Source organism: Emys orbicularis, chromosome 9, assembly GCF_028017835.1.
Source record: "Emys orbicularis isolate rEmyOrb1 chromosome 9, rEmyOrb1.hap1, whole genome shotgun sequence".
NCBI lineage: Eukaryota > Metazoa > Chordata > Testudines > Emydidae > Emys > Emys orbicularis.
The window spans coordinates 99,037,558-99,055,381 of NC_088691.1; the positions used below are offsets into that span (position 1 = coordinate 99,037,558).

The following is a 17,824-nucleotide window of genomic DNA, read 5'->3' on the forward strand; positions in this document are numbered from 1 at the left end:
TCAGAAATGCTATAACCTCTAGGAAGCCACAAGACAGAGGCCAGGGCCAGCATGCAAGAATAAACTTTTGAAGTGGAATCAGGCCTCTTTATATACTTTGTTGTATCCTCCTCAAATAACACACTGACCATCACCTTTAAACCTGCATACATGGCAACTACAAACACCAAGTCAATGATTAGAAGGTTGTACATTCAGTGTAGCTGCTTGTAGACCAAGGCCAAATTCTGCCCTTGGTTTCACGTGTCCAAGGTGGATTTCATTGAGCAGGCCACATACATTTAACCTCGCTGATTAAAATCAGTCTGTATGCTGTACTCTGAGAGCAAGCTCTGTTATAAAACCAAGGACCAATCTCCCATTGGCTTTAACAGAAACAGGATCAGGACCAAAGTTTGGTAACTGAATTTACACTTTTTATTTTATTAATTAAATATATATAGAAAAAATAAAATAACAAGCCTTTGTAAAACGTACAGCGCCATCTGTGTTTGAGATGGAGAATGCAGACCTGCCTCACAGTAAGAGATAATATAATAATAGAGACTTGGCCTAAAAAGACCGATGGGCCATACCATGTTGCTTGTTTTTAAGCAGAACTCTCCACTGGCTTCAGTGGGGAGTTATGCTGATAATTCATTGCAGTGAACCTGAAGTGCAAAATGCTTCCCAGACACGGTCCCTGCCCCAACAAACTGAAATACTATTTGTAGACATGACGCAAAAGGAGAGCTACTGCCATAGGTGGGAGAAGATAGGAAGATGAGTGGACAAAGGTTATCAAAATAAGGTCATGCAGTTACATGTCTTGTTACAAAACAAATACAAAGCAACTTCTCCCCAACCCACTAACGTCTCCTTCCTGGGGCTGTTGCCCTCTTACTCAGCCCACACATCCTTCTTCACTGTCTGACACCCACCCGCTACCTGACCCTCCCTACTCATCCCTCATCCTCTCTGTCATCATCCAACCACCTCTCCTCACTATGCAAACCTCCAGCTTTACCCCATCCTCTCCTGCCATCCGACTCTCCACCATCACTCCAGTGACATCCCAGGCAATTCATCCTGCAAACATGCCATACCTACCCCTAACAATCAGCACAAGTCCCCCCCCCCCTCCACATTACTGCTGATTGCGACGGCTGCTCTCATTTCCGCCTCTCCCTTCCCCCATGTGAACAGATACCTGGAATTGTCTCATTGTGGTGCTCAGGTGGACGCAGGTGCCTATTAGCAGGACACCAGATAACCCCTATACTAATAAAAACACACAGCGACATTTCTGTTAGCCATGGGCCAAACCCAGTGCTGATACTGCTGTAAATTACACATCAGGTGTGAGCTGGCCAGAAACCGGGTGTACATGGTAAACTGTCTCACTGGCATTGATGAATGTAAACTTCCATGCCCAGGGATTGCTGGGGAGGAGCTACCAGAAAAAGCAACTAAAATGATTTTAGTGCAGGTGAGAAGTGCCAGAGAAACAGTCCTGGCAAGCGAAGGCAGCAGCAGTGTTGCAAACTCTCTTACACTGCCTCCTGCCAACTTGCTTCCACCCTGCCTTGGACAGTCCTCCCTCATGGGTAAAGGGTGATCATTCACTCTCTGTTTCCATGCATTTCTTGGCCTCTCTGCTGACACTGCCGACAGGGTTGCCAATTAGTGCTGGCTGTGCTGGTGGGTCTTATGGTGGGGAATTGTTACATTCTTGCTCTGTTCTCATTCCCTCCCAACTGAACGTAAGAACATAAGAATGGCCATACTGGGTCAGACCAAAGGTCCATCTAGCCCAGTATCCTGTCTTCAAACAGTGGCCAATGCCAGGTGCTTCAGAGGGAATGAACAGAACAGGTAATCATCAAGTGATTCATCCCCTGTCGCCCCCTCCCAGCTTCTGGCAAACAAAGGCTAGGGACACTTCAGAGCATGGTTTTGCATCCCTGCCCATCCTGGCTAATAGCCATTGATAGACCTATCCTCCATGAACTTAGCTAAGTATAAACTTATCTGGGTATAAACAGCTTCCTTTCTGTTAAGTAACTGATCTTAGGGCACCAACCGAAACATGGACATAGCCAGCAAAGCTCAGCACGTCCTGCTGGAATGCACACAGAATACCCAGGCAGCCTGGCAATCGAAACTGGTGAAAAGTGCAGTGAGTTAACAATGCAGATCTGACATGGCTGTTGGCTCTGTCACTCAAAGAAAGGGAACATTTTTAGTTGATTTGTTAACTGTCGTTTCTAGATCACTCATCACCATAACATGAGTGCTAAGCACAAGGGCATCAGCTAGAGCAGTTGGAGTGTGTACACGCAGGACTATATGCTGCAGAGGGAGAGAATAACAGTGTTTAAAGCCAGTGGTTTAAAAAGGGGGCAGGTGACAGTGAGAGGGGATGGGAGTTGTGGTTATTAATTGCTGCATTAGATCAACACAAACCATTTGCTGATTCTTCCATTTTACCGATAGGACGGAGAGTGAGTGTGTACGTCAGGAGGAGGAGGGGAGCGGTTCAGGGCCTGGAAGCAGCAGATCTCCTCCTTTGTGCCCTTGTTGTGCTACTAAGGAAATGATTCCTGCTACCATGTTATTGCATAGGGATCTTCAGAGATCACAGCTACAAACACGTGCTCAGTCCTGCTGTGGAAGGGAAGCTTTTCCCGAGCACGGGGAGCATCATAGGTGCCCTTGGTAGAGTGACACATGCTGCACTATGCTCAGGACACTCATTGGAGTTTAGTGAAGGGAAATCCAGAATGTAAAAATACAAGAAGATAGTCCTTGTGCTGAGGTTATGTGAATGCAAATAAAACAGTAACAATCTAGATAGGGCCTGCATTGAGTGCAAGAAATGAGTGGGTGTGATGAGGGCCTATGGAATCCCCCCGCCCCCAAAAACCAGCAGGGCAGAATCTCTTTGAAGGAAATAGTAGGAGACATGGTTATCTGGTGCACTTACTAGTGTACCATGTCACCAAGGACAGGTGTTGGTTGTGTTGCTTAATGCTCTACTGGAAGGTGCTCGGCGACCAAGGCAATGACTCTGAGCAAAGTAGAGAATGGAATAGACGTGTGGTCTGCAGATTTGGCAGCACGTCCAGCTGGATAGTATGTATGCTGTAGCCAGTGCTGCTCCTCTTCAGAGGGGCACCAGTGTGTGCCCAGCACGTTCCCCCCGGCCTGTGGAATCCTGGCCTGGCTGGCAGGATTCCTACAGCAAATTGCACACTGGCCATTTTCTCTGATCATCATCAGTGCACTAGCCAGGGTATAATTTAGCCCTTATATATGCGAGAGAGACGGAGAGAGACCTTGTCTATTAACACAACAGTAAATGGCAAGCACGATCCTGTTACGGTCTCATGGGGCTGCGTGCAGATAGCATTTACTTTAAATAGATATCCCCTCGCATACATGCACATACACAGCACATCCTAATCTCCTGCCAGGAGAGCGAGCGCCATCAGGTGTGCCTGGTCCTGAACTGCAGATGCTGCCAGCATGTGGCACTGCTACAGAGCAGCCTGCAGCAAATGGCAGATGTGGTTAAGAGACTCAAGGCCATGCATTTTTATTTATTTAATTAGGGAACAGGAGGAAGCCTGGCCATCTTATTGTTACATTATATGCATTCGGCTACATATTCCATCTCTTTGTCTTTGTAAATGAACACTGATGTTATCATGATGTCATGCCCCAAAATGAGTTAGGTGCTTTAAACAAATATTAAAGGCAGGCACATGCCTCAAAGAACCTGTGAACTACAATAGACAAAGGATGGGAGGGAAAGCAGAAGACCACACTTCCAGTCTTCCCCAAAGTCTTTCCTGCCTGTGGATTAAGAGCTGTATTGGCCTGATTTTCAGAAGTGCTGAGCATCCACATATCCCACTGAAGTCAGTTGGAGCCGCAGGTGCTCAGCGCCTTTGAAAATCAGGCCCAATATATGACTCATCACCCCATGAAGCAGGTTACTGAGCAATTAGGAGAGGCGATGCAGGTAATGCATATGGATAGAAAGAAGGCAAAGAGGCATTCATGTTTAAAGTTTTATTTGTGAAGCACCTTTGGTTGGTTTTCGTATCATGAAGTTATGGGTTTTACAGCAGCCACAGTATGTGGTCGCCTACTTTTCAGAGCTGATTATTGTGAGCTTTCGATCACTTTCATATATTGGGTTGAAACCCATTGGAGCTCAGGGATTTGAGCGCTCTCAGACGCTTATACTTGGCAGTGTGCTCTGGAAGTGGGTTATGCCACCAGCTAACCCACTTGCAGCTGGCTAATGTACCTTACTCTACACTTGGAAATGTCGTATCCTCCCGGGACACACAGGGTGTTTAGGACCTGGACCTACAGGGGGAGCAGGAATGGCTGGATCAACAACAGCCCCGACATCTCTTTTGACCACAGGAATTGCTTGTGTTAGACTAACAGGAGCTTCTGCGGAGCTGGACTCTGATGTAATATGGACTGAGCCGTGGTGGAAATGCCTGAGGTCATGATGCTTGAAGCCTTGTACCACGGTGGGAAGTTGTCCTCCCAAGTGATCCTGAATCAGGTGACGGTGGGTCACTCCAGGCTGGAAAAGAAAGCCATCTGTCCTGTTTGTGTGCTCCGTGACTTGGAGTTTATCATATATGGGTACTATGGTTTTGTCTAGAGGTGGACCCAGAAGCAAAGCCCCAGCTCCAAAATATCCCTGAACTTTGGAAAAGGTTGGCTCCAGATTCGAACGCAAAGACAGGACCTGCTATTGCACATTCTTTAATAATCAGGAGCTCTGTGGGATCTACTTGCAGTTGCACCAGAATAAATCCTGAGCAATTCCTATGAAGTCAGTGAAATACTCAGATCCAGATGCTGCCCTAACTTGCACGTTACTTCCCCCCCCCCCCCCCATAAAACTTCCACCATTGCTACCACTGGTACAGCTCTACTGCTGGTATCAATGATGGGGACGCTAGGCCAGAGACCAGCATTTTGACCGCCATGTCATCTAACACTGCTCAGAGCAACATAAAATTAAATTAATGGAGATATCCTATCTCCTAGAACTGGAAGGGACCTTGAAATGTCATCGAGTCCAGCCCCCTGCCTTCACTAGCAGGACCAAGTACTGATTTTGTCCCAGATCCCCAAGTGGCCCCCTCAAGGATTGAACTCACAACCCTGGGTTTAGCAGGCCAATGCTCAAACCACTGAGCTATCCCTCCCCCCCAAACATGGTGGCTAAAACACAAGCAGATGCCTGAGCTCCAGTCTACAGGGGCACTCTTGCTATTGCTAACACCAGTGGAGCTGCACCTCTTTTAGCAGTGATGGTACATTTCAAGCAAAATGTCTAAATGTAGATTTAATTCAACCAAATCTAGAGACTGTTACCAAAAGTGCCCCAGCTGATCTCATCTCCTGAGATGGTTCCAAGTAGAAGTGTCAATTTCATGGCCCTTTTAATGTCAAATATGGTTTACTGCTAGTCAGCCCTCAACCCTAGTTGAACACAATTTGTCCACTGGTATGGACAGGACCAAAGAGTATTTAACAGCTAATTCAGAGTGTGTGATAGACACCTGTTAGAATGAGGGACTGACATGCTTTGTAACAATGGATCTTGAGCACAGGTTGGCCTAGTTTGCACATAATTATAACCATATTCAATCATGGTTAAGGGGACCAAAGTGGGACTATGTTTGATGTCAGGTGACAAACGTGGCTCAATTTCCAGCATAGAACACCTTAAGGCAACCGGGAAGGAACTCAGACCAAGCTTTATAAATTAAAGTTAACCCCTTGCGTTGCACCTAGAAACTAGTGCAATCAATGGAGGAAGAGCTCACTCCTGGACAGGTGCTACAAGTAGTTTTAAGATTGTGGAAATATTCTGAAAATAAAGACTATATTTAGAGTTCGTACCTGATGTTCATAAATTGTGCAGGACACTGTGATGTTGTTTTTGGTGAGAACTTCTGCATTGCAGAAGCCAAATTGCTGTCAAAATTAGAAGACAATTAGTGAAAGAATCCATAGTTAGAAAGTGGAAGATAGTTGCATTACAATACCTAAGGGATAGTACAGTCTTCAAAAAACCCCTAACACCTAAACATTGTTTACATATTTAAGCTGTAAAATGCTTCCTTTTGAGGCCAGTTCTGCTCCCATCGAAGTGAATGGCATAATTGTCTTTAAATGTACAATCAGGGTATGTCTACACTTACCTCCAGAGTGATCGATCCAGCGGGGGTCGATTTATCGCGTCTAGTGAAGACACGATAAATCGACCTCTGAGCGCTCACCCGTCGACTCCGGTACTCCACCGGAGTGAGAAGCGTAGGCGGAGTCGACGGGGGAGTGTCAGCAGTCGACCTACCACAGTGAAGACACAGCAGTAAGTAGCTCTACATACGTCGACTTCAGCTACGCTATTTTCGTAGCTGAAGTTGCGTAACTTAGACCGACTTAGCTCCCCCCACACACCCCCCAGTGTAGACCAGGCCTCAGTGAGTATGTGTTAACTCCCTGTTAGCACTCTTCCAGTGCGGTGCCCAACTGTCCGTGTGTGCATGCAAGGAGGGTTACATGGACAGCCAGCTAAAAGACCCAAACTGTAAAACTGCAGTTAATTGCTATAGATGAGAAAGATGAAGAGCTGCGTACACACAGTAGTTGATCCTAAGGTGCTAGAGAGCTTAGGTATCAAACTAAAGTGCACTAACACCATGTAGTCTGAAGCACTTCAGGGTAGGGACCACAGGCGCCGACTTTCTTCTTTCCAGGTGGGTGCTCCACCCCTGCTGTGCCCCAAGGCCCTGCCCCAACTCCACCCCTTCCTGCAAGGCCCCAGCCTTGCTCCACCTCTTCCCTCCCGTGCTCCACCCCCTCCCACGAGTGCGTCCTGCCCTTGCTCTGCCTCTTCCCTCCCCCCCGCTCCCTGCTTTCCCCCCAGCGCCTCCCAACCACCGCCAAGCAGCTGATCGGCGGGTGGCTGGTGGGTGCTGAGCACCCACTATTTTTTTTCTGTGGGTGCTCCAGCCCCGGAGCACCCCGGAGTCGGCACCTATGGTAGGGACTGTTCTTTTGTTGTGTGTTTGTACAGTGCCTTAGCACAACAGGGCTGGGTCTCTGGGTGCTAGTGCAGTACAGATAATAAAGGATAACATGCACCATGTTTAATAAAATGTTCTGTGCAAATGATTCCTCTGGCCTCACCCTTTTAAAACTGTCTCCACTAGAGTATATCAAAGTATAACTCCTGTATGATAAAGGAGGGGAAAGATTCGACGTGGTTTTGGAAATCATGTCATGGACAGGATACGCCCTTTGCACCCTATATCCATGTAGAGTCTAATCCTTTACAGAATCAGGTCCAATATAAACTGGCTCATCTCAACCTCTGAGTTGGATTGATCAGGACTAAAGTCTCAGCATACTTACAGCTAGGTCCTTAGCCAGCAGCTGACAGTCATCCACATGATCCTGGGCATCTTTGGCTGAGCAGTTAGTGGCAACAACCGCAAACTCGACAGTGACAATGTCTGGGAAATGCTGATAAAACATTAATACCATTTAATTGTCTTTGCAGCATGAAACTACAGAACTGCCAAGGAAATATAAAGGGGTAAATTTTCTAAGAGGTCCCTGTAGGTTTTAGCTCTGTGTCTCCCTCTGAAGTCTGCGGGAATCACATGGCTAGCTGCCACAGAACTCTTGGGAAAACAACACCATGTTTAGCACAAGCCAAACTTGTTTGCAAACACAAGCAAATGAGCGTTGCATAATAACCGCGGGAGGGATGTTCCGTTTTGTAATATAGCAAGGATCATAGTTTCAACAGTTACCTGAATTTGAGCACGTCCAATTTCAAGGAGTTTAAAGTAGGCACCATCCTGTCCTCCGTTATACTGAGCGAGTGCAAGGTCAACCGCAGTTATCACCCGAGTGTCATTTAAAAGTGCGAATATTGGACAGTCGGGGCATTTTTGAGTAATATCTTCAGCTGAGTCTGTAGATGAAACAAGACAGGCTATGTTTTGACAAGATTACAGGTGATTCTTGAACGCGTTGTAGATCTGTTCTGTGGGATACGGTATTATTTTTATACCCTGTTCCAAACTGTGCAGCTGGTGGTGTTGTGGTATGGGAAAGAATCACCGAATTCTGGCCTAGAGATGGCAACCTTTCACAGATGGGGGGCGGGGGGGGGTGTGTGCTTTTGCATGCCAGCTCCTTAAGTCTTTATTAAAAAATTTTTATCCTGATCTTCAGTAGCTCTCCAGGTTGTTATTCAGTTTTAATCCATCCTCACTCAGACAAACTACCAGTGACACCAATGAGAGTTTGTCTAAGTGAAAATGAGGGGGCTTCAGCATTTAGCCCATTATTATTGCTGAAAGAATATGAGAGAAATTAAATGAGATTCTAAATTACTGGAATTCGGATTGTGTGGGTGTGTGTTTCTCCCTGACTAAAATTAGTGCTTCTCTTATGAAATTTGCCAGGGAGGGAGAATGAGTGGATGGAGGAAAAAGGTACTAGATACTGTCCATAACTACAGCTGTCCAATTCCATTGACTTCACTGGGGTTGCACAAGTCTACGTGAGGACAGAATTTGGCCAAGAATGTCCTACGAAAGTGCTGTTCCGCTGGTGGGTTGCAACCCTGTAATGGGTCACTCTGGGGCAGCAGGTAGATGGTACACCTCTGGCTGAGAAAGCAACAAAATATCTAGGTAACTAGAACCACCACAGGGACCCCAGGCGGTGGGAGCAAGGAGCAACTTGCTTTCCCACTCTACTCCCCTTCCTGCTGCTGCTGTTCTGGTTGCTGCTTCTGACCCTGCTCTGTTCCTTCTGGCTCAACACCCAGTTCCAGAGCAGCTTCTTAGCTCTTCTCTCCCTCTCACAAAACACCCAGTTCTAATACAGGGGAGCAACACTGTCGGAGCTCCTTGGAGCAATGCTTCTCATCACTTCTGAAAATCAGGCCCAAGGTGTCTTAAGATGAACACCCCAAAATGGAGACACTTTTCAATGGCTCCTTTTGAAAATTTTGAGCTTAGAGAATACGCTGAACCTTGCAAAGTGCCGTGAAGGTCAACAAATGCAGGCAACGCCAGACTAACAAGGAAGCAAATTCCAGAGGCATGAGTGAGAATGCCCTGCTGTCAGCCACCTCAAGCTCAAACTTGGGATCTGTTCCCGAGATGGCCCGAGCAGATCTCAACTCTCAGGATGAACATGAGTAAAGAGAGAGGGATAAATTAATAGCATAACGGCCTTGTCCACATATCCCATGACCAATTTGGTCATAGGGTATGCAGTGTTGCTGTAGCCATGTCGGTACCAGAATATTAAAGAGACAAGGTCGGGGAGGTAATATTTTTTATTGGATCAACTTCTGTTGGTGAGAGAGACAAGCTTTCGAGCTTACACAGGACCTGAAGAAGAGCTCTGTGTAAGCTTGAAACTCTCACCAACAGAAGTTGGTCCATTAAAGGATATTACCTCGTCCATAGAGCATCCGTTCAAGCTATCCTAGCAGTGCCCATCTCCTGAGGTAAGGAACCATTATCAGCCCCATTGTACAGATGTGGAACTGAGGTGCAGAGAGGGTTAGTGACTTGCCCAAGGTCACACAGGAAGATAACAGGAGAACAGGGACTTGAATGTGGGTCTTTCACAGCCTAAGGCAGTGCCCCAACCACTGGGCCATCCTTACTTGCTAGTGGACCTACACCAGGGAAAAAAAGGACTTCTAAGATAGCCAGTCTTGGGAAGCCCATTAACTGGCATGTTCTTCAATCTCAGAATGTTTATACACCTCACTTTGCAACACGTTAGAAGCAGAAGAACTAGAGAACCATAAATACCCCCAGAGTTTATGATGATAATATTCATGTTTCCCCATCACCACCCCCGAGCATAAACCCTGACAAAGAATAAAGACTTTACCTGGAGCTGAGTGACATTTGGTAGATAATACGGAAAAGCTTCCATCCAACTTGAGCAATTTAACATCACAGTCACCTTCAACAACCTGGAGGTACAAAAGCAAAGGGTTACATCATTCACATAAGCCAACAGCTTCTCAGAAAGGAAGCAGGATTAGAAGGGGACAGATATTTTATTAGTGAGTGCAGGGAAATGAGGATTGGCATGGTGTTTTCCTGGCGAACCCAGTCTGATTGCTTGAGTGCCTGCCAAACCATTCCCAGGGTGTGTGGTTTATAAAAGGCAGAAGTAGACCCTGAGCTGCAAAATTTGGATCCAAATCCGGATGTCAAAATTCTTGGTAGTTAAGAGGTCTTCAGGACCACGAGTTTAGTTCAAGTCTTTCTCTAATAAAAATGTTCCAAGAAAGCAAACAATTTCAACACACTTATTTGTAAACAAAGGCTTCCTGCAGAGCCGCCACTAATGCTCTCATAATCCTTTGCTAGTCAATGGTATGGTGGCAACGTAATGTGCTGACTGTGGAATCAGACCCAGCCCTGAACTGTGTTGCTTGGCCCATCACTAGAAACAACAAGCAAAATTCTGGCTCAGCCCTGGTCTACACTACGAGTTTAGGTCGACTTTAGCAGGGTTAAATCGAATTAAGCCTGGACACGTCCACACGACGAAGCCCTAAAATTCTGGCTGTTTTCCACTCAGCCCTCACTCAGGCAGAACTCCCATTGACTTGTATGAGTGTTTTGGCTCAGAAAGGTTTTCAATTTGGGCCCAATGGTCATAAGAGGTGAAATTCACCCCTATGCAGAGGGTCACTTAAGATTCAGTTAAGCCTTACTTAAGGACTTTAGCCTTGCCTGTACTTGGGATTTGCTCTGATTCCACCATGAGTGGCCAGCCACTAGTGTACCTGCACCAGTACAAGCCCCAGGTGCAGCCAAGGAAAGCTGTGGTTTGCACTGGTGAAGCTTACCTTAGTATTACGCGAGGGTGAGCTCAACTGGTGCAAATCACAGTTTCCCTTGTCTACAACTTGGGATTTACTGATTGCTGAATCCTGAGTGCATACAAGCCTTAGAATGTGCACAGGCTGGGTATGTGGAAAGTTTCACCCAGACTGGATCGATATTTGATCAAAAGTACTCTAGTGCCCTTCCCTCCTGTTGAAAGGTGGCATAACAAGACCAGATGGAAATCCAGGAGATAATCAGGGGGTGAGGTGGGAGTGGAACTATAGGGGCTGAGGGAGGGTGAGAAGGTAGTCTCAGCGTGAAGGTGGTGATTGCTCATATTTGAATGGCTGGGAGAAAGAAAGGGCACCACGCTTTTAAGTGATGTTTGCATTGCGATCTTTGATGGTTCCCCACCAGTGTTGCAACACACTGAACTCTTTGGCCTGGAACAGGCTGTGGTTGAAACCATTCCAGAAACAACAGCAGCACCGACTCCCTGACCTGTGCAAACAGAGATCCTTTCCAGAGAACTATGTTATAGTTTAGCCATCTATTCTCCACCTCCCTCCACACCCCTAGACACTTCCACCGTTATAACATGGGGGGTAGGGGAGAGCCCTTCAGGGGAAGGGCACTAGAAACATTTTGGTTGCGTTCACAGTCTTAACCATACGTGGATAGGGCCAGTCTGTGTTTTCTTAGGATATCTCTGTACTGTAGCTGGGAGCAAGCCTCCCAGCCTGGCTACACAGACTCACGGTAGCAGGGCTTACGCTGGCACACTAAAAATAGAAGTGTGGATGTTCCGGCTCAGGCTGCAGCTTGGGCCATGAAGCCTAGGGGGTCGGGTGGACTTGAAAGCCTGAGCCAGAACATCCACATTGCTACTTTTAGTGCACTAGCTTGAGCCCTGCTAGGGCGAGTCTGTCTAGCCAAGCTGGGAGCCAGGCTCCCTCCCAGCTGCAGGATGGGTATATACCCTTGGAGACTGATGGAGAAAGAATGTAAGTGAGGAACTTAACAAAAGATAAACAGAATGGGCTCCCTGGATGGTTACAGTGCGCTACAAGGACATCAACTGCTTTTGCTGCTGACTTTGGGAAGTAAACTAGAGGTTTGCCCATTCATGCAGTAAGAAAGCCAGTACTTTGGGGAGGGATAGCTCAGTGGTTTGAGCATTGGCCTGCTAAACCCAGGGTTGTGAGTTCAATCTTTGAGGGGACCACTTAGGGATCTGGGGCAAAATCAGTACTTAGTCCTACTAGTGAAGGCAGGGGGCTGGACTCAATGTCCCTTCCGGAGATAGGATATCTTCATTAATTTAGCTTTCCCTCACTCTGTATCAGTGTCGTGGTGAGGATATATGTAAATGTCTTTCTTAAGGCTCTAATTTTGCACTAGCTCACTTAGGGCACTGGCCTCCTGTCTGATATGCATGGTAATGGTCAGATTTGTTAATCAGTTGTGTTTTTTTCTATGATGTGTGTGGAATTGCCATTGATTTTTCCTTTTGTTTGGAGGAAGGAGGGCAGCTCTCTAGGGCAGAAGAGCTGGCTTCTATTCCTGGCTCTGCCACCAAGTTATTGTGGGATGTTCAGCAAGTCACTTTAATCTCTTTGCGCCTCAGTTTCCCATACCTGTAAAATGAGGATCACGTTAATCTGTTTCACAAAGGTATTGGAAGGTTTAACTAATTAGTATTTGGGAAGTGCATCAAACTTCTTGAATGGAAGCCATTAGAGAAAAATAAAATGCCAAATATTATTATTATCTATGCATGTAAGGAGAGCAGAATATCAGCTTTGAACTTTACGATATGAGCTTTACAAAGCTGATCTCAGAGGAGACTTTTGCCCTGGAAAAAGAGAACTATCCAGTGAAAGCTTGTCTTGCCCTGCTATAATCAACACATATAATTCACATTTACCCACAGAGCTAATGATAATTTCAGACACTTACATAATCGGTCAATGGCCTTACGGTACAATTTTCAGCGGGCAGGGGGTTCACGATGTGGCATACAGTCTCTAATAAGTCAAGTTCAAGCTCAAATATCTCTCCAGTAGGCCTCTGGAAGGAAAAGAAGTTATTTTCACTAATTACTTCTGTAAACATCACCAGATTTCTCCCATTGAGCTAAATTCTAGTCCCTGTTGCTGATTTCAGTTGAATAATTCTACGTTTTCACTAGGGTAGCTGAGATCAGGAACTGCCCCATAATGTTGAACTCTATAAAAAAGACGGGCCAGATCTTTAGCTGGTGTAAATCCACATAGGTCCATAGACATCAGCGGAGCCATATTGATTTGCACCAGCTCAGAAATTGGCCCCAAGTGTCTAAAGTGACCAATCTGAATATAGTGGGTTGTAAGAAGAAAAAACCAGAAACCAAACCCAGTTCTCCTGGGTCATTTAGTTTCCTACTGTCCGACAGTCCTTTAAAAGTGACGTGCAGCTTTGCTGGCACAAAAACTACAGCTGAGTAATTCCATAGTGTTAGGCAAGGTACCTGACAAACTGCCTGCCAGGACAGGCTCAATCCTGCTGGCCTCACTTAGGCAAAAGAACATCTCATCAGCTGGTGAATACTGAGCTAGTTCCATTAATTTCAATGGAGATATGCTGAACTACAGCTGCTGAGCATTGGCTCAGACACCCCCATTGCCGTAGGACTGCAGGACCTGTTTCAGCTCCACCTACACTTTTTCAGCTCCAGCATTAGTCATCTGAGCACAAAACTACAGGCCTCAGATACTCCTGAGTGCTAAGCTTGGCTCTGTCACTGATTCTGTCTGTGGCATTGGGGGTCATATCTGGGGTCTGATTCTTTTCTCACTTATTCAAGTGTAAACCAAGAGTAATTCCCCTACAGCCAATGGAGTTATACTGGTGTCAAACGAGTATGAGTGCGAGGAGAATTAGGCCCTGCCGGACCAGTGAATTATTGTGTGGCAAGCCAGGGTGTGAATCTACAGGGCACCAGCTTGCTGCACAGTAACATCCCGGGTGGACACTGCTACAGGGATGTAAAAGGCCCGTCACATACATGAAAATTCAGGCCACAACTGCTTATTCTCAGTTTCCCCATCTGCACAGGGAGGATACTGGGCCAAATTCAGACCTGGTGTAACACCATTAATGTCAGTGGAGCTACACTAGGAATAAATTTAACCAAACAACATTTACATACCTCACAAGGGTAATCCTCACAATGTGGGTGCCCAGATTCACTGGTAGGCACATAAATGAGCATTTTATGTGTCTAAAGGCCAATCTGCCCTAACAAGGAGATCACATTTGTAAATTGGGCCCCTCATATTACTATATTAATATTGCTCAACACCTGTCTCTCTTTTTAAAAAGACACATTCCATACTAAAGATAATGGGCCCGATTCTCATCTGGTGTAAATCGTGTACCTCCATTGATATCGATGAGGCCAGGCCGATTTACACCAGCTGAGGACCTCACATTTATCTCATCAATCATTTCTAAGCCTTTCGTGTCTGAAGCATTCAACTTCCCAGACAACCTCACTGCAATTTTTCCCTTTTTTTTAATGTAGCACTTACCCTGGGCAACACCTTGATCTTCTCAATGCTGTTCAGTGCATACTTGTATCCATGAAGATGATGGGTATTGATGTAGTCCAGAGCTATGGCAGCTGCTTCTTCAGACTCTGGGTCATCACAGTCAATGACCCGTGGATGCAGGGGATGAAAGGGACCAAGGGGTACAGCTTTGCAGCTTAGGAGCTGAACAAGCACTAGTAAAGCTCCTAACCCCTTCATGGCACAATGAGAAAAGCGGCTCCCTTTCAGTATAACAGAGCTAGGAACAATGTTCTACTGCCAAGATGGAAGAAGCTAGAGGAAAGTCTTGTTTATATAATATACCACAACAAAAATTTGCATCAGCGCAGGATTAATATTTGTCCCAGTTCCAAGAAGCTACCGCAAACAATGAAAAAAGAAAAGTAAATATGTTAGAACATGAAACTTGCTGATTAATATTAGCCAAAGTAAATTTTATCAGGTAGGACATTGCAAAATCTGCAAAAAAGAAGATAGCATCAGCAAAATGTAAGACAGTTTTAGGAACTCTGTTTACCGTGAAGTGCAGTGCATGAGAGAAACAAGTCCTACTGCTGAGTTATAGTGCAGAATTCAGAAGTATTGTAGATGGGCCCAATCCACCGAAATCCTGAGGTGTGAGGCTCATCTCACCCTGGTGTAAATCAGGAGTAAGTCCAACAAGATCAGTGGAGTTAGCCTGGCATAAATGAAATCAAAATCAGTTCCATGGGGTCAAAATCAGTGATGAACTAAATTATTATGTGAGTTTTGCCACTGACTTCAATGGCAGTAGCAGTGAGTACATAGGTTCCTAACTCTATGGATTACAATACATTCGGATTTCAGGTTTCAGAGTGGTAGCCGTGTTAGTCTGTATCAGCAAAAACAACGAGGAGTACTTGTGGCACCTTAGAGACTAACAAATTTATTTGGGCAAAAGCTTATGCCCAAATAAATTTGTTAGTCTCTAAGATGCCACAAGGACTCCTCGTTGTTTATTCAGATTTCAGTTATCCTGGGATAAAACTGGAATGACTTCAGTACTGTTACTCTAAATTTACTCTGATGTAAATGAAAGCAGAATTTGATCCCAAGTCAGTGCAGCCAACTGCCTTCAGTGGAAATTTTATTGGAATAAGGAATACAGACTTGAGGATTTGGCCCATGGAGTAAGACATGTTCCCCTTTCCTGTGTGCTAACAAGCCAAGGGCAAAATCCTGTAACCCTTACTCACATCTACAGTCACATTTAAATTAGTGGGACTAAACACATAAGGATGGCAGGATCAAGTCCCAAGATATACAAGACAAACAAAAACACGACGCTATCAACAGTGTAGGAAGAGGCCCAGATAATACAGTAATGGGGCAGAATAATAAACTAGACCAGGGTTTGGCAACCTTTGGCCTGCGGCCTGTCAGGGTAAGCCCCTGGCGGGCCGGGCTAGTTTGTTTACCCGCAGCATCCGCAGGTTTGGCCAATCGCAGCTCCCACTGGCCACGGTTCACCGTTCCAGGCCAATGGGGGCTGTGGGAAGCAGCGGCCAGCACGTCCATCAGCCCGCGCCACTTCCCGCAGCCCCCACTGGCCTGGATCGGCCGACTGGATGTTTTAAAAAAAAAATGGACTTTTTTTTTTTTCAAAAACAGTATGCTTTAGTTCAAATGGAATTATTTTGAGGAAGTTCTATGTCCTGTTTTATGAGATCAGACTAGGTTATCACAATGGTCCCTTCTTGCCTTGGAATCTATGAATCTTGTGAATTAACCTTGCCATATCTGTTAATCTGTCATAGTCTGTGGTGCCAACAGGAGGAATTTAAACAACTCCCTCCTTTGCATACAGAATGCAACTCATCCGACATTTTGCAATCCACATTGCCCCATCTGTACAGTAATGTACCCAACTTAATAAAACAAACTTTGAGACAGAGCGCAAACATATTCCCATAACAAGTAATATGCAGTCAAATGGGAAAATATTTGAGTCCAGGAGGATCACAGCGTGTGGGTGGTATTGCACAGAGCATTGGTCCCAGCCAGTCTCTTGAAGGTTACCTTTCAGGTATTGGTTTTGACCTATACACCCTTTAATGGCTTGAGAGCTATCTGCATGAGACATATCTCTTTCTACCATTTGATAGTGCCACAGTGGAGATCAGTGGAGGTGTTTGAGTGACAAGGCCCCTTCTTCATGGCTTCTTCCCATCTCCATGAGGGCCCTTTGGACTTTGAATTTCAGTCCCCACCTTGGTCTGAATAGCTTGAATCTGCTGGCCTTTCCTGCATGTTGTAAAGCTGATATATTTGGGCAGGCATTTGGGGGAGGCCTGAGGTTTGTTGGGGCTGGATAGGGATGGGGAATTTTTATGGGGAGACCAGCATTTGTAGAAACTAAGGGGAGCAACGTTTGGGGGCAGCTTGTTTTTGTGCAAAGAAAGGCCCCAGCAGTAGCTACTGCTGTTTTTGTCCTGGTTTGATTGTATTTTAGCTATTCTGTTGGGCACCAAGAACCTGGGACAGACCTTCCTTTTGATGTTCACAGATTGAAACTGAAATGGATAAATAAAACAAATAGTTCACACAGCAAAATAAGATTATTCTAAACACCCTTTGAAACAGCTGTTGTGTCTGAAGTACTAGATAGTCTTGTGGTTGAGGCAGTGCACCGGGGCTCTGTAGCTTTGACTTCAGTTCCTGCTTTTGCTCCAGACTTCTGTTTGAGCTTGGCTAAGTCACTTGGGGCAGATTTGTCAAGGTATTGAAATAGGTGGGAATTAGGCACTTGGTCTCTGTGTGTCAGTTCCTCTCTCAGGGGTGTTGCAAGGATAAAGTCAATAACGTTTGTGAAGTTGTCAGATATTATGCTGCCCATATAAGTAAAATATTATCTCAGATATTATGGGCCCATATAAGTAAAATTATAAAGCCCCTGCCACTCATATGGTGCTTTACATCTTCAATGCATTGTCCATTCTACAAGTCATTTTTTTTTCTTTTCAAATTTCTAAAATGTCAGTGTAGGTGCTTGTCACAGGGTGGCTAGTCCTTTAAGGGGAGATGGGCCTCAGTCCCACCAGTGACAGCCAGCTCTCCTCTCCAAGCAGGGAAAATGAAGAAGGTCACATGGCTCTAGTGAGTCATATGACCCAGTAGAGTTCTGGGGTAGATAAGGGAGAGGCCCAGGGGAAGACTTTGGGTGAAGTAGAGGGCAGAGCAGGGAGGCTTGTGCAGCAGACCATGAGACACCGGGGAAGGCTGCTTGCTTGCTGCTCGGTGGGGTGACCGATGGCTGTGCCGTGGGTCTTTTATTGCACTGTCAACATACCCTTAGGTTTG

The 17,824-nt window shown here is 45.7% G+C and overlaps 1 protein-coding gene across 1 annotated transcript; it reads right to left on the reverse strand.

Moving 5' to 3' along the window:
* Positions 1-4,303: 4,303 nt before the first annotated feature.
* Positions 4,304-14,701, reverse strand: AHSG (alpha 2-HS glycoprotein). Its single transcript, XM_065411201.1, has 7 exons — positions 14,483-14,701; positions 12,870-12,980; positions 9,958-10,042; positions 7,845-8,008; positions 7,441-7,551; positions 5,923-5,997; positions 4,304-4,588 (listed from the first exon to the last, which is right to left on the reverse strand). The coding sequence occupies exons 1-7, from the start codon at positions 14,699-14,701 to the stop codon at positions 4,304-4,306; spliced, it is 1,050 nt and encodes a 349-aa protein (XP_065267273.1).
* Between the last annotated feature and the right edge of the window lie 3,123 nt (positions 14,702-17,824).

Bases quoted from the DNA above. Each gene is read 5' to 3' on its own strand.
- AHSG (XM_065411201.1), bottom strand. From the start codon at position 14,701: ATGAAGGGGTTAGGAGCTTTACTAGTGCTTGTTCAGCTCCTAAGCTGC. The intron at 10,043-12,869 runs GTAAGTGTCTGA...TTGTACCTCCAG, and splicing joins TAAGGCCATTGACCGATTAT to GTTGTTGAAGGTGACTGTGA. The intron at 8,009-9,957 runs GTAAAGTCTTTA...TTTCATCTACAG, and splicing joins CAAATGTCACTCAGCTCCAG to ACTCAGCTGAAGATATTACT.